This window comes from Mycteria americana, chromosome 1, assembly GCF_035582795.1.
Source record: "Mycteria americana isolate JAX WOST 10 ecotype Jacksonville Zoo and Gardens chromosome 1, USCA_MyAme_1.0, whole genome shotgun sequence".
NCBI classification, from domain to species: Eukaryota; Metazoa; Chordata; class Aves; order Ciconiiformes; family Ciconiidae; genus Mycteria; species Mycteria americana.
The window spans coordinates 79,483,303-79,505,567 of record NC_134365.1 but is presented as its reverse complement, the minus strand read 5'-3'; the positions used below and the strand labels follow the sequence as shown (position 1 = coordinate 79,505,567).

At 37.6% G+C, this 22,265-nt stretch overlaps 2 protein-coding genes across 3 annotated transcripts in view; one reads left to right on the top strand and one right to left on the bottom strand.

Moving 5' to 3' along the window:
• Window positions 1-22,265, bottom strand: part of FAM118A (family with sequence similarity 118 member A) — a 243,075-nt gene that overhangs the window by 188,386 nt on the left and 32,424 nt on the right. The window lies entirely within an intron of this gene.
• SMC1B (structural maintenance of chromosomes 1B) overlaps window positions 181-22,265 on the top strand; it is a 37,188-nt gene continuing 15,103 nt past the window's right edge. For both annotated transcript variants that reach the window (XM_075491740.1, XM_075491739.1), the window contains exons 1-15: window positions 181-289; window positions 2,065-2,257; window positions 2,795-2,903; window positions 4,045-4,248; window positions 4,636-4,874; window positions 5,362-5,617; window positions 7,068-7,208; window positions 9,463-9,545; window positions 10,571-10,778; window positions 13,663-13,848; window positions 16,285-16,464; window positions 17,489-17,635; window positions 18,249-18,386; window positions 18,890-19,006; window positions 22,079-22,185. In XM_075491740.1, the coding sequence (XP_075347855.1) occupies window positions 181-289; window positions 2,065-2,257; window positions 2,795-2,903; window positions 4,045-4,248; window positions 4,636-4,874; window positions 5,362-5,617; window positions 7,068-7,208; window positions 9,463-9,545; window positions 10,571-10,778; window positions 13,663-13,848; window positions 16,285-16,464; window positions 17,489-17,635; window positions 18,249-18,386; window positions 18,890-19,006; window positions 22,079-22,185 (2,417 nt within the window). The remainder of the gene's footprint in view (window positions 290-2,064; window positions 2,258-2,794; window positions 2,904-4,044; window positions 4,249-4,635; window positions 4,875-5,361; window positions 5,618-7,067; window positions 7,209-9,462; window positions 9,546-10,570; window positions 10,779-13,662; window positions 13,849-16,284; window positions 16,465-17,488; window positions 17,636-18,248; window positions 18,387-18,889; window positions 19,007-22,078; window positions 22,186-22,265) is intronic.

Genomic DNA, 22,265 nt, shown 5'->3' with positions numbered 1-22,265 from the left:
CTGCCGCTTGCTGAGGGGAGAGGCCGGGGGGCGGTTGGGGGCCGAGCGCAGGCGGAGGGGGTTTTCCCTCTCCCGGAAGACAAACTAGTAAAATATATTCGTTGATTATTTAAATCTTGTGAGGGAGTGGGAAGGTGATGGGCTAAAGGCCTCAGCTCCTCCTTGCCCACAGCTGTAGGGATGGGTTACCTGAAGCTGCTGGTGATGAAGGATTTCAAGTCATGGCGTGGGGAGCAGATTATCGGTCCCTTCATGAGGTTCAACTGCATCATCGGGCCCAATGGATCAGGTAGCAGGCTGGGGGCTAGGCTGAGCAGGCAGCTGGCTGTGCTTCTCCACTATAGCTATCAGGATTGAGCTTTCAGTTTTGGGGTGTTTGCCAGGTCTTTTCTGTGAACAGTACCAGTGCAAGTGCAGGCCCAGGAGTAGGGCCGGCATGGCTGCACTGAATGGGTGAGGATGGTTATAGCTTGCCTATCGAGGAGTAGGGTTGCAGGGCTTTGTGGGGGAGAAGTAAAGACTCACGGGCCTGCTTAAACTCTCTTCATAGGCACCTGAGGGGACAAGCAGCACAAGCAAAGTTTTGGAGGCTCCTGATCTGCCATTGCTTCTTTAACTGAAAGTATAGGTTTTTCCAGCATGGAAGGATAGAGGTGGGGTGGTTGAAGGAATTTCCATTTCTAGTGGTCTTCTCTTTCCAGCCTTTGTAGAACGGGTGGTTTGCAAACAGCATACCTTGCCTTTGCCATTCAAGTTTGTAGCTCAGCTTACTAAGGTCCCATAAAGATGGTTTTACTTTAGTACTCTGGGTTGTAAACTGTAGCAGTGGAAAGCTGCTTCTTGATTTGAGCCTCTGGTCTTTGCCATGTGAATAAATGCCTCTGGGAAAGAGTTAGTAGCTTTGTGGCATGGTAACTGCTTTGTAGTGTAGCCCACAAGAGCCTTTGTTTGTAGATGTGACTCCACATTGTTATCCTGTGGGTGCTGGAACTTTCTAAAATTTGGTTCACTTCTGAAAGTTCCATTCAACAAATGGGATTTTATCTCTTATTTGCCAGAGAACAATATGATAGGAGGTGAGGGCTGTCTTAACAAAGAGCCACAAAAATGGGCTTAGCATTTGGTCTTAGTTTCCCCAGTCTGTTAATGATTTTGTTTATAATTTAGACTTTTAGATCTTCTTGTTTCTTTGCTTATCTCATTGAAGTGAGATCTAGGAATGTAAATAACTATTATTTAGCATTATTATTGTATTCCTAGTCATCCTATACCCACTGTTCGTATTGGAAAGTCTCAAAATTATGGATACTTTTTCCAGTTACTCTTCCAATTAAATCTGAATACATTTTGTAGATGAATCCGGGGAGAAGAATTGTGAATATTGTGTAATCTCTGAATTGAGTTTTTTATTTATCTATTTTCCCCCTAGTATTCTTCCTTTTCTCATATTTTGGAGAATAAGTCAAAATATTGCCAAAGTAGCAAGGTTGAAGGCAGAAAATAAGCTGTCAGCAGAAATGCTCAAGACTAAAGGGGAAAAACAAAAAAAGGATTCAGTGAAGAGAATTTTTGTCTAAGGAGTGTGATCAGAGAACTTTGTTGCTGTGATGAATGGATCTGGGAGAGTACTCGTGTTCTTTAGAACACTGGTGTTCTAGTGGAAAAGTTCTAGTTATGTGATGGAGTGCTTATGCAGCAAACCTCACTGACTGCATTATATAAAGGAAACTACCAAGTAAGGATTATGATGTTGCTTACTCAGTTTAAGTAATGACCTCTATAGATGCCTGTGTAAGAAAAATTTGGGTTTTCTCTTACAAGGCTGAACAACTAACAAATCAGTTCTGTGATGATTTTTATTACAGACAAGCTTATTATCTGCTGCCAGTGTGTTGCATCTTAGAAATGTATTTCTTATGTGCAATATTTTTTCCTCAATGAAATATGGAATTAGAAATAGAATTAATAAAGATTTTTGCATTTATGTGTATGTTTTTAGTTAATTGTTAATCAAATGCCTCCGTTTCTGCCATGTGAAAGCAATTTTGGGGGGGTTTTTTTTAGGAAAATCTAACATAATGGATGCTGTTAGTTTTGCAATGTGTGAAAAGACATCTAATTTGCGAGTTAAAAGCGTTCGAGAACTTATTCATGGAGCACATGTTGGAAAACCAGTTTCTTCTACAGCTAGTGTGAAGATAGTATATTGTGAAGAAGATGGGGAAGAAAAAACATTTTCAAGAGTTATCCGTGGTAGGTAGTAGATTCTGTTGCATGTACTTTTTGTTGTCTGATGTATAAAAAATAGAGACCAAAAATATTCAACTGCAAATTTCAGGTGCCGAATGAGTATTGCAATAGCCCGTGAGTATTGCAATACTTCTTGTAGTCCTTCAGTAGCATTTTGATAGCCAAGCATTATAATTGAAAAAAACATACCGGAGCAAAGTTAAAAAATTAAACAAGTGATTAATATATCTTCTTTGTTCCATACTTTGATCTGTAGCTATTCAATTGGAATATGTAGATGGCATAGGCTCTAGAAAATGGGGTCTGACACCTTGTTGCAGGCATGAGCACTTAAACATCTGTCAATACATTTTGGAAGTATGCAACTAGAATTTTCATACAGAAAAATGACATTATTGAAATGACTAAGGGAGTAATTGGAATCTATTTTCTTCTTTGAGGAAATTGCTCAGTTAAATTCATCCACTAGTTTAGTTCTTTTCCTATGGATTTTGTGTTGTGCTGTTTTATAGTAAATTTTTTTTTTCTTTCCTCCTTTAGATAGTTGTTCGGAATTTCTTTTCAATGATAAATCTGTCAGTCGATCTGCTTACATATCTGAGCTTGAAAAAGTAGGCATATTTGTCAAAGCTAGGAATTTTCTTATTTTTCAGGTAAGCATTTAAGGTACTTCGTAAAGAAAATAAAAGCTTCTGAGATTATTTCATAGGAGTACACAGTTACTTATTTGACAGAAAAGAGGGCACCCTTAGCTAATTTCAATTACTGACCTCGGCCAAGAATTACAAGAGTGCAAAATGGAAATAATGGGGTTTGTATGTACATGAGTGCACTGGTAAGAAAGAAGCTAATCTGGAAGAAATTGAGTACTTGTGTTATTCAGAGTATATAAGAAAGTGTGTGTGTCTATTTATAAATGTTTACTGTATTAAATTCTAGGAGTGTTATAAATAGGAAAAGATTATTTCATCTTAAAACACTCCTATTAGTCAAGATGCATGAAAATTTATAGGATTTTTTTATTAAGATTGAGGGATTAAAAATCCTACTGGGTTATTAGTTCACAAGTATTTAACGATATAGGTCAGAAATGCCATATACTTATGATGAATATATTTCACAGGATTATCTTCCTTACAGTTGCTGAGGAAAATTCCCAAGGAAGAACTGACTTTTTCCCTTTCATAGGAACCCTATATATGGATTGTTATTGTGATAATAGTTTCTATGATGAGGGCATTTGCCCGCTATCCAAATAGAATAAAAATCAAAAAATGTATTTCCTACGCTTTACTGAAAATAGCAACTCCTACAGATCAGTGAAGCTTTGAGCAGCTAACACACAGGCAAAAACTGTGCGTGTGTTAACTTCGGGACTTAAGTAATCTTCTAGTGCATTGATTTCGGGGGGGGTGGGGGTGGGGTGGGGGGGTGTTCATTTTCATTGAAAATGAGTTTCAGTTCCTTTAAAGAGGCTAAGAAGATCTAATGTTGTCATTCTGATACTGCTCACTGATTTGTGCAGGTTGCTTTAGTTTGAAGGTGTTTTTCATAGACCATATCTGACATTCTAAAACTTTCAGTGATGTCGTTCAATTAGGAAAGGTAGCTAGGTGATACTCCTTTTGGTACTAAACGTTTCCTTGGGTTGGAATCTAAAAGTATTTCCATTCATTCTGTTAACCATAAATATATCCGGAGATAAATCTGTACTATATGCTCTTAAAGAAATTCATTAGACAACATCATGATGTACAGTGCTGCTTTTTTTTTTTTTTTTCAATTTTGTTTTAGGGAACAGTAGAATCAATTGCAATGAAGAAGCCGAAGGAGAGAACTCAACTTTTTGAACAAATCAGTAGTTCATGGGAATATGCTGAAGACTATGAACGAAAAAAGAAAAAAATGCAGCACGCAGAACAGGATGCGCAGTTTAATTACAACAAGAAAAAAAGTGTTGCAGCAGAACGCAAACAAGCAAAGATAGAGAAAGAGGAGGTAACTCAAAGTTGTTCCTTTTTTGCATGTTAAGATCTCAGATTTTTGCATCTTTTATGAACTTAAAAACAGGTTTTTTTTTTTAAAAAAAACCCTTCTGTTGTCTTTCATCTAGTATTTTTTTCAGTATGATATGCTATATAATAATTTAGTATAATTTGAAAGGGTAGAGGAATACATACAATAAAATCAAAATAAATGGAAGTGTAGGTTTGCCAGTATAATTAATTTAAGAGTTGACTTACATGTTTGAATTTTATGATTAGTGCACATTACTGGAATTACAGCTACTGGTACATCATCTTACATCACTTTGGACTTGAAATTAGACTGCTAATGATAAAAAATCCTTTTTATAAACCATAAATAAAATTTCGATGTTGGTAGGCAGAGCATTACCAGATGCTTGTCAAGGACCTGTATGAAGAAAGGATACAGCTTAAGCTTTTCCGGCTTTATCACAATGAAAAAAACATTGACTTTCTGAAAAAAAGTTTGGATGAAAAGAATATGGAGGCTAGTATCAAGAAACAGTCTCTTTCTACGGCGGAAGATGCATTTGGAGCCAGGAAAAAAGTCCTTGGTGTGTTAAACAGAGACCAACAGCACATGGAAAAAGGAATGAAGTAGGTTTTCCAATCAGATTCTGTGATAATTGAGTTAAAGCATAGTCTGCACCGGGAATTGCTTGGCAGGCATGCATTTCTGGTTAAAGCAGTTGGGTGATATCCCAACGCTATGGAAGTCAGTTTGTAGCCGTTTACTAAAGTAGTATCTAGACACTGATTTCACCTCCACCACCATGCTCAGGTTGTCAGTAACTTCATTGTATAAATATTTCTTTGCTATTAATTTTTTTAGAAGGTTATGCTTAACTTAAATTTCTATGTTCAGTGGATATTTAAAAAAAAAAAAAAAAAATCACCTGTGGGTATGTAACCTTGCAGTGGACAACTCAGTATTTGTTTACATGTGTGGTTGGGAGGGGGTTGTTCTTTTTCTTTTTTTGGTGTAGTTTTGTTGTTTTGGATGTGTCTTGTGGTTGTTGGGTGGGTGGGTTGGTTGTTTTGGGTGTGTGGTGTGGGGTTTGTTTTGTTTTGTTTTGTTTTTTAGGACTCTGGAAGCATCACTGATTCAGCAGAGAGCCCTCTATATAAAAGCAAAGGAAAACACTTCCTACCAAATCAAGAAAGTAGAAATTTCTAAAAAATCTCTAAGGGACAAGGAGAAATCCTGTGATAAGGAAAGGCAGAATATAAAAGAACTAGAGATAGAATTGAATGATATTGAGAAGGCGTGGAAAGTGTTTGAGCAGAAGGCTGAAGAGATATTGCAGAGAGCAGCAGCTATTGAGCTGGAAGAAAGTCAGGTGAATTGGGAGGCCAAAAAGTACTGTTTACTAGTGAAGTCCAAAAATCCCCACTGATAACACAGAAACCATTGTTTCACCAATAACCTGTAATTTTAACAGTCTTTTTGCTGTTGAACTCAAGCAAAAAGAAAATTGTGACTTTTATTTCGAGACTATTTGATTGGATGAAGAGAAATGATGATGCAGCGTCTTGGAGTGGGCCGTCTCCTTGGGGAGGCGGAGGGGAGGCAGTCAGATCTCGCGGAAGTTCAAATGTGGAACACTTATAGGAAGTAAATCTAAATTGCATAGAGATCTAGAAATTCACCATTGTGAGATTGGAAATGGTAAGCATCTCTCCTAGGGCGTGAAGTACATCTTCTGAGCAATGTGAGAAGATAGCTTATTAGAGGAAGCAGTGAATTTTCAGTGAACAAGAAGTTGAGCAGAGTTTGATTGGAAACTCCGGAAGGGTTGTACACAGGAACTGTTATCTGTGCATTAGGATTATGACTACATGTAACTCTCCATGGTTAGGTGGTTCTCTCTGGGTTTTTTTCCCCCCTTCTTGGAAAATCCATGTAGTACATTGTGGGAGGGTAGGGTAGAAAACATCCAGTAGGGTCTTGGGATGAGAAGGTAATTTTTCAGAAATGGCTTGTCAGCGGAGGTACAGAAATATGTCTTCAATTAGGAAAAAACAAGAAGACAACAAAAATGCAAACAAGACTTGGTAGTATACATACCATATACTGTGGGTCAGAATCTAAAACTGAGGGAGCTCACTTGTGAGCTATTTTAAGTTATTTTAGAAGGAAAGGACTGTTATCACTTTACAGTAAATTCACATTTGAAGAAGCTATCTTTGCAACCATATGGCCAGAAATGCTTTTAAAACTAAGTGCTAGCTTCTTTTCTCCACTGTCTCTTCCTTAAAATAGTTTCTGATCAATTAATAGAGAACCTGTAGGGTTGTTCTTCTAGTTTGTGAATCTTCTGACTCTGCACTTTAGAGGTATTTGGTCAGTTAGTCATAACCTTGCAGGATTGTTTAAAATGTTTATTTTTACCTTAAAAAAAAAAAAAAAAAAAAAAAAAAAGATTGCTGTAATTATACATACCAAAACTTGCACTAATTTTGGGCTGTGCCAAACTTTAGTGTTAACCTTAAGATTGACTGTGAAGTACTGTAAACCTTATAAACTTTCCCGAAAAGTAAGAGTCATTAGAAGTCTAAAACAAGACCGTAAGCAAGAACTATTAAGTGTAAGCTTTGGGTTGAATCTTTCTCTAATAAAATATAACTTCTTATAATGTAATTAGTAGCTTGAAAGGTCTTGTGGAGAATTGGGTAGTTTTCATAATCTTAATTATGATAAAGTAGGCAATTACTAATTGAGGCCATAACAACATAAGTCTTCCTACTTCCAGTGGAGTTCATTTTTTTTTTTTTTTTTAATTTGTCCAGTTAGAGCGCTATAAAGAGCTAAAGGAAATAGCAAGAAAGAAGGTAGCTACACTAACCCAGCAGCTAGAAAAACTTCGTTGGGAGGAAAAAGCAGATCAAGAAAAGCTGAAACTTAATCGGAGGAAGAAAAAAGAAGTTGAGGTATTTGTATCAAGCTAGAATTCTGTTTTAAGGAGGAAAATGTTTCTGTACCCCTCCCTCTGGTATAAATGTCTATATAAATGTGTTAAATTCTTTGACATAAACAAATTCTCAGCAAAGGAGATACATTGCAAGTGTTAGTTCAGTTTTCATATTGCAACATGTTTAGCAAAATGGCTTCTAAATTTATTCAGAGAATGGTTGCGTGGGCCCACACTGAGGATTTTGTTTTAAAAGCTTTGACTCTAATATTTTACAGTTACTCAGAACATATGCTTAAGTGTAATCAGTTCCTGGTTTTGTTAAGTGTAGTTTTTGTTTCTGAGATGTCCTACAGCTGTTGTATATTGGTATGATACTCTCACCCTTTAGAGGTTTATTTTGATCACAGCTACCTTTTTGCTGATGTTTTTAAGGTCAGTTGTGTGTGAGTGTGTAGTTGGGAAAATCTCCTTGGTGTCCACTCTTCTGTTGCACTTCAGAGGCAGGGTGTTCGGTGTGAATACAGATCACTGCTGTCATTTGGTTTCTGATTTCTTTGATCATTGCAGATCTAAACATGGTAACAATAATACCTACATTTTTCACTATGACTTGGTCACTGTGCTTGATGTTCCCTTTTTAGAAAAATTATTTCCCAATTCATTGTTCAGCTTCGCATGATGCTTCTGATAGAAGTAGGAAGGACAGAAGCTCGGCTGATGATCTGTCTTCTGGAAACCTTGCTCTATTAGGTGTTTTGGGTGTCCCCCCTCAACTATGCTAACCTTGTAGTTGTGTCACTTAGTAAGAAGTTAGAGAGGCAACATGCAGTTCTTCACCATTTAGTTATGGAGTCAAGGTTTGGAGGAGACTCCTTAAAAATCCATCAGATGAGACTTTACCAGTTCTAGAGTTCCTGGCACCTCGTTCTTGTACGTATAAACTTGTTTGTATGGAGAAGTCTATATTTTACTGTATATCTATGAGGATGTAAAGTCATCCTTGCCACGATATCCAAGTTAATACTTGTACATCCATTTGCTCTTGATACAAGACTACTTTTTCTTTTTGAAGTACTAGTTCCCAGGAAAACCTAGGTAGTATGTAGAAGCGAAATAAATTTCTATTGCTTGTGCTTCTAAAACTCTGCAAGTCCCATTGTACTGTTGAGAAGGAAGTAAGGGATACTTGAGAGTTCATAAAATGCATGTCTGACCATTCAGAGTTGGCATTACTTATCTGTACTACTGACATTTGGTGATCACTCCTCACAATTCAGCAGGTATGTGACCACATCTAGCATGCTCTGTTCAGTTCTGGGCTCCCCAGTACAAGAAAGATATTGGCATCCTACAGTGAGTCCAGCAGAGAGCCACCAAGTTGGCTGGGGCTGGAGCACCTGGCTTATGAGGAGAGCCTGAGAGAACTGGATCTGTTCAGCCTGGAGAAGGGAGAGGTGAAGGGGAGACCTTATTGCTGTCTGCAGTTACCTAATGGGAGGGTATGAATAAGATAGAGCTACACTCTTTCTAGAGGCGCACAGTGATAGGATGGGAGACAAGAGGCACAACTTGGAACGCAGGAAGTTCCAAATAGCAATTAGGTAAACTATTTAATCTCAAGGATAGTCAAACATTGAAGCAGGTGCACAAAGAAGTTGTGGACTCTCCATCCCTAGAGCTATTCAAAAGGTCACAGGGACTTCAGAAGTTAAATTAAGGCTTAATAAAATGTGTAGGTAATTATTTTTTTTTTCTTTAATTTGCTTTAGTTACTGAAATTGAATAAAAATACATTAACTGAAAATACTTGTTTCACTGCTGGGTTTGGTTTTTAGTACAATGCTTCTGTGTCAAGTTGGAACCTCTATGTTAACTTCTTCATGTGTCCTTCTTGGGGAAAAAGCTTCTATTTAATCTTGGGCCAAGAAAAACACCTTTTTTGTTTTAACACCTGTAACTTACTAACACTATGTTTACAGTTGTTTTATTTGATGGTGTCATGATTCTTTGTGCTGAAGAGGCTTTCTCTGAACTGTAGCCAAACATGAAAAATACAGTAATGGCCTTGATAAAATAATTCTCCTTTATTATTTATGGTGCAATTGGACATTACTTTTGAAAAAGAGGTGCTATTACTTCAGCATGAAATACCAACAAGGAAGAAAACATCTGTCTCAGTACTTGTTCAGAATTAAGAGCTTTATATCTTGCTATAAAACTGTCGTTTTCCTCTAGCTTGTTTTTAACACATTCTATTTGTGATTGCATAGGAAAACATAAAACAGACTGTGGAACAGATAGAAGAGCATAAAAAACGAATAGAGAAGTTGGAAGAATATGCCAAGATATGCACGTATGTTTAAAAAATTAAAAGCTAATTGGATTTCTTGCATATTCTATATTTTCAAATTAACGTAGCAGGCTTCTAATTCTTTTTAATTCTTTTCTATCACATTTTAGTAAAAATTAGAATTCTTACTGATTCTAATTAATAATTCAGTTACTTTAGCTGTCAAAATAAAGTAGGAAGTATGATGACTCATCTGTATTTTGTTTGAAACCAATTTTATAATTGCTTCTGATTTCTTGTAGGTGTGCAAATTATGTCACTACGGGTAGGGTATGGGTCTATTAGTGTACAAATTCTGAGTGAGAGAACAGGGCAGTTCTGTAGTTGTGCTGCTCTAGAAAGCATTAATATTTACACTGTGTATTAGGAGCACAGCTCAATTCTTGCTTCCTGGGTCTTGTCTTCTACCTGATTTTTACTCTTTGTACATAAGGTATATAAGCTCTTCATTGAGCAACCTGAACTAACTTTGACATTAGCCTGTGTTTTGTGCAGGAGGTCAGAGTAGGTGATCTCCAGAGAGTTTCTTCCCAACCTATCTTTTCCTGTGCATCTGTAATGTGTGCTTTGGCTTAATGCTGTCTGTGTATTGAACAAAGTTCTGCTATGGACAGGGAGCAGCAGACCCACTGTGATTGGTGTGATGCAAAATTATTTTAATTATGTAGTTGTAGTAGAGTGTGGTAGAGCCTTAGTGACTTTGGTAAGTGTGTAAAGTGAGTCATAATTTTGCATGGCAATTCTCAGTCCTTCTTAGTTTTATAATATCAGACCTTTTATTGATGGAGGATAAAACAGTATGGTTGTGTGTTACACAGGCAAAAACTCTTCCTTGAACTCAATTTTGAAACCTTAGAAATAGCTTATACTATAGAATGCAACTTGTGTAAGAAGGAGCTTCTTATAGGTACTTAAAATCTTTAATGATTTTCATAGTCTCTGACCATAGAATGACTTTAATTTTACAAGCTCAAAGCTTGTATAAATTAAATTGTAAATTGCTTTCCTATTTTTGCTTCTGTTCAAAGTGAGTCGTTAGCAGAGAAAAAACAGCAAGAGGAAGTGCTAACTAAGGCAATTGAAAATTCAACAATACGAATGGCTGAAGTGAATGAAGAATTGAACAAAATAGCTGGTGAACTGCAGAATGCCAAAATTGATTACCATGAAGGAAGGCGTCAGCAAATGAGAGCAGACATCCTGGAGAGTCTTAAAAGACTGTATCCGGATTCTGTGGTAATTGAATGGCATAATTTAAATGCCTTATTTTAGAGTTCTTATTAAAAGTTCTGCCTTAGACTGAGTAAACAGCTAGAATAAATTGGACTGTATTTAATATTATTTTAAACTTCATGCTTGCTTGAGTGTACTTACTGAAATAGTAGTATTACTGAAAGAATAGTAGCATATACTGTCGTTATTTTTCACAGTTTCCAGAAAAAGACAGATTACTGCTTGCATCAAATAATAATTTTGATCTCTTGTGTGATTTTTGTGGTGGTTGATTTTTTTTTTTTCCTTTTTGGTTTTGTTTTCTCCTGTCCTCAAACACATTTTTTACTTACTTATTTTGAACAAATGAATGTAAGTTTAGCTGTGAGACCATTTATTCCAGAAAGAATACTTCTTCCAAAGGACAATTTTGCTTAGGTGCGTGAGATTTCTATATTACCAAATGGTTTGTCTTTGCTTATCAGTTACTATATTTTACTTAAATTACTCTTCAGTAATGCCATTAAATGTTTTGTGTATTGATTCTGAATTCTCAGCAGACATTGATCGTCTTTTTATTGACACTTAAAAATATTTACTCCAACATTGAAAATCATTCAAATAACTTTTTAATAAATTTAATCAATTGAATAGTTGGTCTCTGAGTATGTCTCAGTATAATCAGTCCTTTTTGATATACGTAGTCAGTTGAGATGTACAAGGTGGAAGTCTTTTTTTTTTTTTAAATATTTAGAAGGTGATGTATCTCTGCTTCCTAGTACTGCCATAAGAACATAAAAAATGAAATGTTTTCAGTTGTTCTTTGCTTCTTGGTCTTCTGCAAAACCTCCTCAGAATCTGGCAAGTGCCTGATCCTGTTGTTTTCTCAAGAGATTAAGAGTTTGCTTTTCAGCTGTTTTTCAGAACTTTTTCATCCATGTGAACAAGGTGTTACAAAAAAATCAAAAAGATGATTGGTATATCTCTCTTTGCTCACTCTTTGTGTTGTGTCCCTGTTTGAAAAGAACCAGATCAGACTGGTGATACCATGCTAGCTTAGGGGAGGGGTGGTGTTCAGGATGTTCTCTGTCATTTTCCTTCAGGAGCTACAAATTTAAGTGTTTAAATTAGTTACATCACTTACAGATGTGATGGCTTCTAACAAATAAAACCCAGATAAGTCAAATTGGTTACATAATGTGATAGTCACATTACAGAAAGTCTTAACAATATCTGCTTCAGTTACCCTTGTTCCTGCAATAGTTTTCCCAACACCAGCATGTGAGGCAACAGAGTTGCTTCTCAGCTACTCCTTATGCTCTGGTGTACTAATTCCAGATTACTGAACACAATCCAAATTAAAGTCTTGGGATGGAAGGGTCATGACACATTTTGTCATCTGGTAGTCCACTAAGTACTCAGGCAGAACTGGAGGAAATCTTGGTGTTGGTCTTTTGGATTTCATAGGCAAAAAATGGCATACTACTTCTAAACGTTTAGTTCTTACATCCATTTTAAAGCTTCTGTTCTTCTGTTAAAACATTCTAGGAATGGTTGGTGAACATTCCCGGTACTGGAATAGCCATGCAGCAGTGTGATTCCTGCTATATGAGTAACGTGTGCATTTTCATGGATTTGTCTGATCAACAAAGTGAATTTTGCAGCTGATTACAGTTTTTACAATTTAATTTCAAAACAGCATTCCTACACGGGTAGTTTTAATTGGCAAGAATGCTATTGTTACAGATTCAGTTGGGCTGTCAATATTTGTTTTCACAGAAATCTGGTATTCCATCTGGACTTAAATGCCTCTATCTGAAAGTATACGGATCCTCTGTATAGTTTTGCATGTCTGAAACATCATGTCTCTGAGCTGCAGATACAAATGTCCAAGTAGATGACACTGTGTGAGAAAACCAGGAAACTAAATAAAGACCTTTGTGGTGTTGGGTGTTATCCTTGCTTCTATTGATTTTCAGAAAAGGGAAAACATTTGTCAAGAGAAGGGTAGAAAAGTAGATCATAGTAGGCTATGATTTGATCTACTGGAAATTATCTCAATTATTCGTGAGATAGTACCATGGATGACCTATCACATACAACTCTTACCAGTTGTCTTCCTGTTCTCATTAATTTAAATTGATAAGGATAAAACCATAGATACGCAAGAGACCAGTAGCTATATGTCAACAGGCAGAAAAATTGTTCTTGCATGAATTCACCGGTTATAATGTTCAGAATGTGCATTAGTAGCTTTAATCATTCAGGGTAAGCCTAACTGTACCTATAGTTACAGAAACTGAACAAAAAAATCTTTAGGGAGCATGTACAGCAAAGGACTAATTAGTTTTATCTATGGAGGTGTTATTTCAATATATGGCAAACCAGGCTTGATTATTTGGACTGTGCAGTACAAGAAAAGTAGTTTTTATTCTTTCCATGCTACTAAAGTAAGCAGATAATTCTTTTTTGGGTTGAAACTGGAATAGTGCCTCTCTTGCTACTGTTTTCCAGTTAACAGTTCTATTTATTTGAGACCTGATTGTCATTCAAAGATCTTATTGTGTGTTAGATACTTTCTTTCCAAAAAAGATGCTTAGCTAGCTTTGCTGTTGTCACTCTATCATGCTTCTAGAACTGTATGCTAGAGATTCTGAGTAAAACATTGAGATATGTAACTGTAACTTCAGGGAAAAAATAAATCCCTTCAGATTTTGAAGGCATACTTTGCAATTTGGATTGATGACTGCTACAGTTCCTATTTTTTCTGATGTACAGCCATTGTAAGAGAGTGCAGCTGGTAGATATGTAACACATTTTCCTCTTACTACTTCAGTATCTTGTATGCAGAAATATTATTTGATATCTAAAGTAACACATTAATATTTCTCTATATTTTTGTCTTCAGTTTGGAAGACTGCTCGACCTGTGTCATCCTATTCATAAAAAATACCAGCTTGCTGTTACCAAGGTATTCAGCAAATACATGACTGCTATTGTTGTTGCCACTGAAAAAACAGCAAGAGACTGCATTCAGTTCCTAAAACAAGAACGAGCTGAACCTGAAATTTTTCTTGCTTTGGATTACCTTGATGTAAGTACCTTTTTCTTTATCCTGTCACCAGCAAGTTAATACACCTGTAAATCTTGATACTGGCTCATTTAAGCTTAACTAAAATAGGCTTAAGTGTTAAGGCAAAGCACTTACGAGGTGAACTTCATGAGGTTCCTGTTGGCCCGTTTCTCCAGCCTGCTGTGAGGTCCCTCTGGATGGCAGCGTGACCATCTGGCATCTGAGCCATTCCTCCCAGTTTTGTGTCATCAGCAAACTTGCTGAGGGTACATTCTCCCTCATCATCCAGATATTTAATGAAGATGTTAAACAGGATTGATCCCAGTATTGACATGGCTAGCTACTGGCCTCCAACTGGATTCTGTGCCACCAGTCACCACCCTGTGGGCCTGTCTTTTCAGCCAGTTTTCAGTCCACCTCACTGTCTGTTCATCCAGCTCATACTTCATCAGCTTCACTATGAGTATCTTATGGGAGACAGTGTTGAAAGACTTACTGAAGTCTACAATATTCACTGCTCTCCCCTCATCAACCAGGCCAGTCATTTCATTGTAGAAGGTGATCAGGTTGGTCAAGCGACCAACTTGGTGAATCCATGATGACTACGCCTCCAAGACTTTCTTGTTGTTCATGTGCCTGGAGATGGTTTCTAGGATTAGTTGCTCCATCACCTTTGCAGGGATCGAGGTGAGGCTGACTGTCCTGTAGTTCCTTGGGTCCTCTTTCTTGCCCCTTTTTGAACATAGGAGTGGCACTTGTTTTTTCTCCAGTCCTTGGGCATCTCTTTCAGTTGCCATGATCGTTCAAAGATTATTGAGAGGCCTTGCAATGATGTCCGCTAGGTCCTTCAGCACTGGTGGTTGCATCACATCAGGGCCCATGCATTTATGTATGTCCAGTTTGCTTAAGTATTCCCTGACTTGATACCCTTCCATCAGAGGTATGTCTTCCTTGTTCCAGACTTGCCCCCTGGTCTCTGGAACCTGGGATTACTGGAGGCCAGTCTTGGTAGTAAAGAGTGAAGTGAAGAAGGAATTCAGTACCTCAGTCTCTTCCATATCCTGTGTCACCAGGTCCCCTGCGTCACTCAGCAGCAGGCCTACATTTTCCCTAGTCTTCCTTTTGTCACCTGTGTACTTACAGAAGCCATTTCTTTGACATCCCTTGCTAGATTCAATTCTAGTTGGGCTTTGGTGTTTTAGGAAAGCCATATCTGCATGCTTGGACAGTGCCTCTATATTCCTCCCAGGTTGCCTGTCGCTGTCCCCACCTTCTGTATGCTTACTTTCTGTGTTTGAGTTTTGGCAGGAGCTCCTTGTTTATCCATGTAGGCCTCCTGATGTTTTTGCCTGACTTCCCGCTCATTGGGATGTTTGCTCTTAAGGCTGGAGGAGGTGATCCTTGAATATTAACCAGCATTCTTGGGCCCCTCTTCACTCTGGGACCTTATCGCATGGGATTCTACTGAGCAGACATTTGAAGAGGCCAAAGCCTGTTCTTCTGAAGCCCAGGGTTGTGAGCTTGCCTTTTGCCCTGCTCCCTGCTCTCAGGATTCTGAACTCCCCTATCTCATGCTCACTGTAGGCAGGGCTGCCTTTGACCTTCCTATCCCCAGCAAGCCTCTCCTTGTTGGTTAGTATGAGGTATAGGAGTGCACCTCTCCTCACTGGCTTCTCTGTCACTTGGGTGAGGAAGTTGTCATCGATGCTCTCTGGGAACCGCCTGGATTGCTTATGCCCTGCTGTGTTGTCTCTGTAGCAGATATTGGGGTGGTTCAGGTCCCCCATTAGGACCAGGGCCTGTCATCAATGCTTTCCAGGAACCACCTGGATTGCTTATGTCCTGCTGTGTTGTCCCTGTAGCAGACATGAGTGTGGTTCAAGTCCCCCATGAAGACCAGGGCCTGTGAATCTGATGCTGCTTTTAGCTGTCTGTAGAAGGCCTCATCCACTTACTCTTCCTGCTCCGGCGATCTGTAGCAGACATCCACAACAATGTTAGCTTTACCAGTTCTCTCTCCAGTCCTTACCCATGAGGGTGCATTCCAGCTGTTCTCTCACATACAGGGCAACTCCACCTCTTTGTCTTCCCAGCCTGTCCTTCCTAAAGAGCCTCTCTCCCTCAATTGCAACACTCCAGCTCTGGGTGCCATCCCACCACCTGTCCCTGATCCCAAGAAGACTGTAGTCATGCAACGGCATGCAGATCTTTAACTCATCTTGTTTATTCCCCATGCTACATGCATTAGTGTACTTGCATTTCATGCACAGTGAAATAGGTTATACAGATTTAAGGACTGTAGTATACACAGAATATGAAAACCAGATCTGTTTCTAGTCTTATAGCAACTGAGACCCCCATTCTATTGATCTGTACGTCCTGTCCCCACACCACTCTGCTTTGGACATGTTTTGCTGTTACAATATGGATTCTAAACACCGTTTGCTTGCTTTGCAGGTTAAACCCATCAACGAAAAGTTAAGAGAGATAAAAGGAGCTAAAATGATGGTAGATGTTGTACAAACTCCATTTGCTCCACTGAAAAAAGTGATTCAATTTGTGAGTGGGAATGGCTTGGTCTGTGAAACAGTTAAAGAAGCAAAACAAATAGCATTTGATGGACCAGTGAGGTTGAAAGTAAGAAGCTGAATTTTGTTGCATATGTTTTTCATTGTAGTTACGTATTTTGTGCCATTTAAATAATTCTGTAAACATCCCACGAAGTATTGCAGATAAACACAGAATGGTACTACGCTATCTAGCCTATTCCCACATAAATAAACCCCCAGATATTTCACATGGTTATGTTTTCCTCTGTATAGTAGTACGTTTAAGTGATTTCCTGGGAAAAGGAGGCAAATTAGAGGATAGTTATTGCCCAAATATGTTTCTTAGCATGGTCCTCATGATGAAGAGGAGGAAGGAGGAATAATCCTGTTCTTAAAACTGTCTGATTTAAAAATATGAACTTTTATCTTGCTAGCTTTTCTATGAAGAAATGCTTTCAAAAATTCTTTAAAATATCTTACAGAATCTCTTAGTTGTAGATGTAAACTGTGTTGAGTACTGGAAGCTTCTGTGTCTCTTCCTGCAGTTCGTTCTTCTTATCCGTATCTCTGTTGCTGTAGGCAGTCTGTAGAGCCCCTTTACACACTTAGTAAACCTTTTAAAACCTTGATTAAAACAGCTTTAAGTTGAAGGTGAGTGTGAAATCCTGTTTACTTGGAATAGAGTTGAGTCACAAAAATACCTATGTTCTTTACTAAAATTTACGCTTTCTGGCTACAAACAAGCTGTTTTCTTTCACTCCATTATCACATTGCTTGACTTGCTCTACTGAGCCAGACATAACCTTGTAAGTTGTATACACAAATGTCTCATGTATGATTTCCTTGTATTTAGGAAATTAATAATTTCATTTCCTTTTCTGATCGGTTGTAATAATATCAAAATGTGACTAGCGCCAAGAAACAACAGACTCTTTTTGTGGCTTCATGTATCTTATGTTAGCAGGTTTAGAATATGAAAAAAAATGGGAGTCCAACTAAAATGTGGTGGTTGCTTGTTTAACTACCATGTCTTGGTACACTAGTTCATGGGATATTTTGGCTGCTTTGTGTTCAGATTTATTTGATTTTAATTGTTTTTTTTTTTCTTCCAGACAGTGTCTCTTGATGGAACTTTATTTTTGAAATCTGGAGTGATTTCTGGAGGATCAAGTGATTTACGATTCAAAGCTAGAAGTTGGGATGATAAAGAAATTAATAAAATGAAAGAAAGAAGAGATAGCTTGATTAATGAGTTAAAAGTAGGTCTCTTAAAAAGCACTTAACTGCAAAAGGCATAAAGGAGTAAAAGTTGTGTCTAATTTAATTAAGCTATGGGAAGATGATTTTCTAAAAAGGTGACTTTCAAAACTAGAATATGCAGACAGGACATAGTAGCTGTCTATCCTCTTCTAGTTAATAATAATCAACTGTGGGTCTCTGTCCTTAGCTGGTGGGTTGGTTCAAGTATCACAGAGATGGAGAACCAGGACAACACTGTGGTTACAAGTTCTTTCAAGGAACAAGAGCTGTTGTTGAAAGTACCTGAAGACTTTCAGTGAAAAAGATGATACGTTCTGTCAACATGAACATATTTGCATGGACCAAAATCTGTTGGTGTAAAAGGATTTGTCATACCTCTAGTTATTTTGGAAGAGAGATAGAGTAGGAATTTGCAAGCATGCTTTCTTTTAAGAAATAAATCTGTTACAAAATTACTACTGAATATGACCAATGCTATCAGCATTTACCTTGAATGGGCCCTATGTCAGCAAGGCTAGCTTTATGTAGTGCGTGAATCTGAAAAATGAGTAATTTCCAAAGAAGTCACCTTTTGTTTAAAACGCTTTTTCTCCCATCACAATATTTTTCTAGGACTTAATGAAGATCAAACGTAAGGAGACTGACTTGAAGCAGTTGCGTGCTCAGTGCCATGGAACTCAGACACGACTTAAATATTCACAGAGTGAATTAGAGCTTATTAAAAAGAAACATCTCGCTAATCTCTACACGGTATAGTACTAAGCCTTTATAATTTTCATGTTTAATAATTGTATTTTTTTTACCCGAGCTGTAATTGCTGGTGAAGTAAATACTGCTTCCTTAAGTAGTTTTTTTTTAATTCAGTTTAAGTTTTACATACAGCAGTTGTGACTGAGGAATTAATAAAATATATAAAACCAAGATTATAAAGTAATTTACATGAGGCTTTTTCTGTTTTAGGTTTTATATTTGAATTTCTGGTAAGCTTGGTTTATCATTTAGTAACCTTCAGAAGTCTGTAAGTCAAAATGCACTTTAAGTAATACTTGCGTAGCTTGCTTTTCTGCTTATTAAAACTTTGCATTGCATGCAAATTGGCAATAATAGTGGGTAAGTGGCATTTGAGAAGAAAATATTTAGTGTTTTTCATGAGAAAAATACAGTTAATCTGGAACAGAATTGTCTCTTAATTTCTAGGAATTTGACCATCCTATTAAGAAAAATTATCATCTTTTTCCTTTCTTTCTATCTAGGAAAAATCAAAACTGGAAAGTGAGTTGGTAAATATTGAGTCTCAGCATGATATGCTGAATGAAGGCATAGCACAAATAAAAGAAAAAATAGAAGAATTTCAGAAAAAAATTAATGAGGTAATGCCTTCTGTCATAGTTGTGACAGCTTATGCTTTTAGACTACAGAAACTTCTTTCTGTTCCTGCTGACTTTTAGAACTTGAACAACTTTTGACTTTGTAAACTACTTTGTGACAAGGGTTATAAATTACTCCAGCAATCTTCCCACATTCTCTACCTTTCTTACCAAGGTAACTGTGAACAGAAGTGCACTTCAATGTTAGCATATATGTATTATAGCTTTGCAAATCAATTTCCTTAAAGTCAAAATTCTGTGATGTTTATGTGCCAAACACAAATCTAACCAACCAAATCCATAGATGAAGCTTTGCTTCATATATACGCATTAATTTCATTTGACATAGGAGAAAATTTTTTAGTTTGAAGAAGATGGGTTTGCTTTCCCCCACCTTTTCCTGCTCTGCTAATAAATATGATTTACTCTTTGTAGTATTGAGCAGGGACAATCCATGGGAGTTCACAGCTTTAGAGCTCAGTGCAAACTTTCGGTGTAGATCAAATCCCAGAAAAATACTCTCTAGGTCTTGGGGTAAAATTTGTTAAGTATCAGCTTATTCTTTCTCAGACTCTAATGTCCGAGTTCTTCGTAAGAAACTGTCGTTACAGGATCTTTCCTTTTTGTAGAGAGATAATTATGCAGCGTGACTGCATGACTAGATTGTAACTCTTTTGGTGTCAAGTCTTCCTGGCCGATGTGGATCCATGACAGCATGTACGTACACTAAATTCTATATGCACCTACAAGATATGCAGATCTTTCAGTAGTCAGCGCACCCACTAGGTAGACGGTCTGCATGGGTGACTATCCTTCTGAAAATCATTCTCACTGCAGTCGTAGCAGGACCCCTTCAGTGTCTACATGGAAATGCTCTACCAATATCTTTTCATCTGGAGAAGATCCACTACTTCTGCAGCCTACAGGCAGACTAGATCAGGCATGCTCATGCTATTAGGGAGAGAGCTATGTATCAGTTTTCTAGAGCTGAGAACAGTTCTCAGCACTGCTAGAGTGCTTTGTTCTGAACTCTACAGGTGTTATGTCTAGGTGATGACGTGTTACACCACTATATACTAGAAAAGTAGATAAAGGGCAGCATAGTGTGAAGATTCCTTTCTCTTCTGGGGAAGTAGCCAATATCTGTGCTTTATTTTCTGTGCACTCTGATTACCCTGGGAGAATGGTTGAGGTGTGCATGATGATTGTCAGCAAATTCCTCATTCCACTGTTTTGTTTTGGGTTTTTTGTTTGTTGGGGGGGAGGGGATGTTTTGGGTTTGGGGTTTTTGGATGTTGTGGTTTTAGGGTTTGTTGTGTTGTTTTGTTTTTAAGACTTGTATGCCTATGTTCATTTGGAGTCCAATTCATGGAAGATGAAGCTAGCCTATGATACCACTGAGTCGTCTTTGCTCTCCATCTTTTTTGAGGAGTAGCTGATGGAGAGCTTAGGGACCTTGTGCTATCCCCGCTTGTCCAAATTCATTATCTGTTATGGTACTAAACAGCTTTTGTCATTATAACCTGCTCCTTCCTGCCTTTTATCAGCAACAGGAAAAGTTCTGTATGATATGTGATCCAGCAGTTAGGTTTCCCAGATGTTTTTTCTGTAGACTGTTCTGCTATCTCGTACTTCAGTTTCCCTGTCATTCTCTAATCTTAAGATGGTCCCCAGAACAGTTTGTACAGACAGCTGACAAATTCAAAAGCATAGTTGTTGTGAAGAGACTGAAGTCATTCAGTGAAGTGAATAGTAGTAAAGCCTAATCTGATAACAAGGGGGGTTTCATACTGTGTTCTACTAGAGTAGACAATAACTCTGGCCTCTCTGAGAAATAAGCACCTCATCTCTACTTCTCTCTGGAAGCTGCCTTTGTTCCTACTCTTGCCAAAGAAATCTGGTACAGACTATGGAAAAGTGGTGCTGCAGTTTTATCTGGAAAATTCACAGCCTTGCACCTAGGTGCTTGTGTAAATGTAGATTCTTGGCGAAAGAGAGATTCCTCACTGCTGTCTATGGTTGCTTGAGGTGTATAGTACACGTGTAATTTAGTTCCTGGCCTCTGACCCATTCTCATCAGTCTTTCTTGGATTAATCTATGACTCGAATTCTGCGTGTAAAAAGAAGCCAAAACTGCTGCATGTTCTCTGCTGGTGCAGGCATGAGGGAATGCAGGTGTCTGTCATCTGCAAACACTGAAAAAGTCATTGATGTTTAGGCTATAAGAATTCCAGATCCAGGGAACTTTACTTTTGCTTTTTCTGCAAAAAAAACCAAATGGAGGCTGGTCATCAGTTTCTGAAGAATGGTGTTACTTGAATAATATAATTTGATTTGATGTAATATTTGATATCTGGTTAAACAAGCCTGTGTACCAAAACAATATAAACAATACCAGGTTTTGACCTGTGAAGTTCTCTTAAAATTTTGTTCAGCCCATTGCATTTCCTTTTAAATGCTGTAGGCTGTTGTGACTTCTTTGTTCAGTCCTGCCATATACACTATACCTACTATTTGCCTGCTTAAATTTTTTGTTAAAATTGTAGGACTGGTTTTTTGCTGCAGCTTTTGATAGTATATACTGTATAATTAGGAAATGAGAGATTCTGTATCAGTTTTTTTGCTGTGGCTTTGCTATAAATGGAACATAGTAATTAATATTTATGGATCACTTGAAAGGATTAAAACAAAGAACTAAACTACACCAAAAAAACTGGTGTATCTGGTTAGTGTCCTGTATACCATTCAGCTTTCTCTTCTTCAGTTGAGTGGGAACAACAGACAAAACCAGGGAACTTGGTTACACTGTGATGACTTTGGAATGACCAGGTGCTGTCAAGAAAAGCTTAGATCAGAGTTAACCTTTTGCAGATCATAGGCCTTGTATCTGGCATTTGTACTGAAAGTGTTACTTGAAAATTTCAAGTACAAATTATTTCTCAGTAGTTCAGTTTACTGTTTCTTAAAGTACCTTGAAAATCCAGTGTGTAGTGTGAAGTGATTGTCTAAATGTTTTACTTTTGTGAGTTGTAAAATAGCATAAACATTTTTTGCTCCATTTCTCTTTATTAAAAGGCTGAAGATGCTGTTTTCTGGGAATTCTGTGAAGAAATTGGTGTAGAAAATATTCGTGTGTATGAACAAGAACATGTGAGACAACAAGAGGAGATTGATAAGAGAAGGTGGTATTTGTAACTAAAATTTTAAAAAGTGGTTTGTATTAGATTGAGCACACTGGTAAATGAGTAACATCATCACAGGA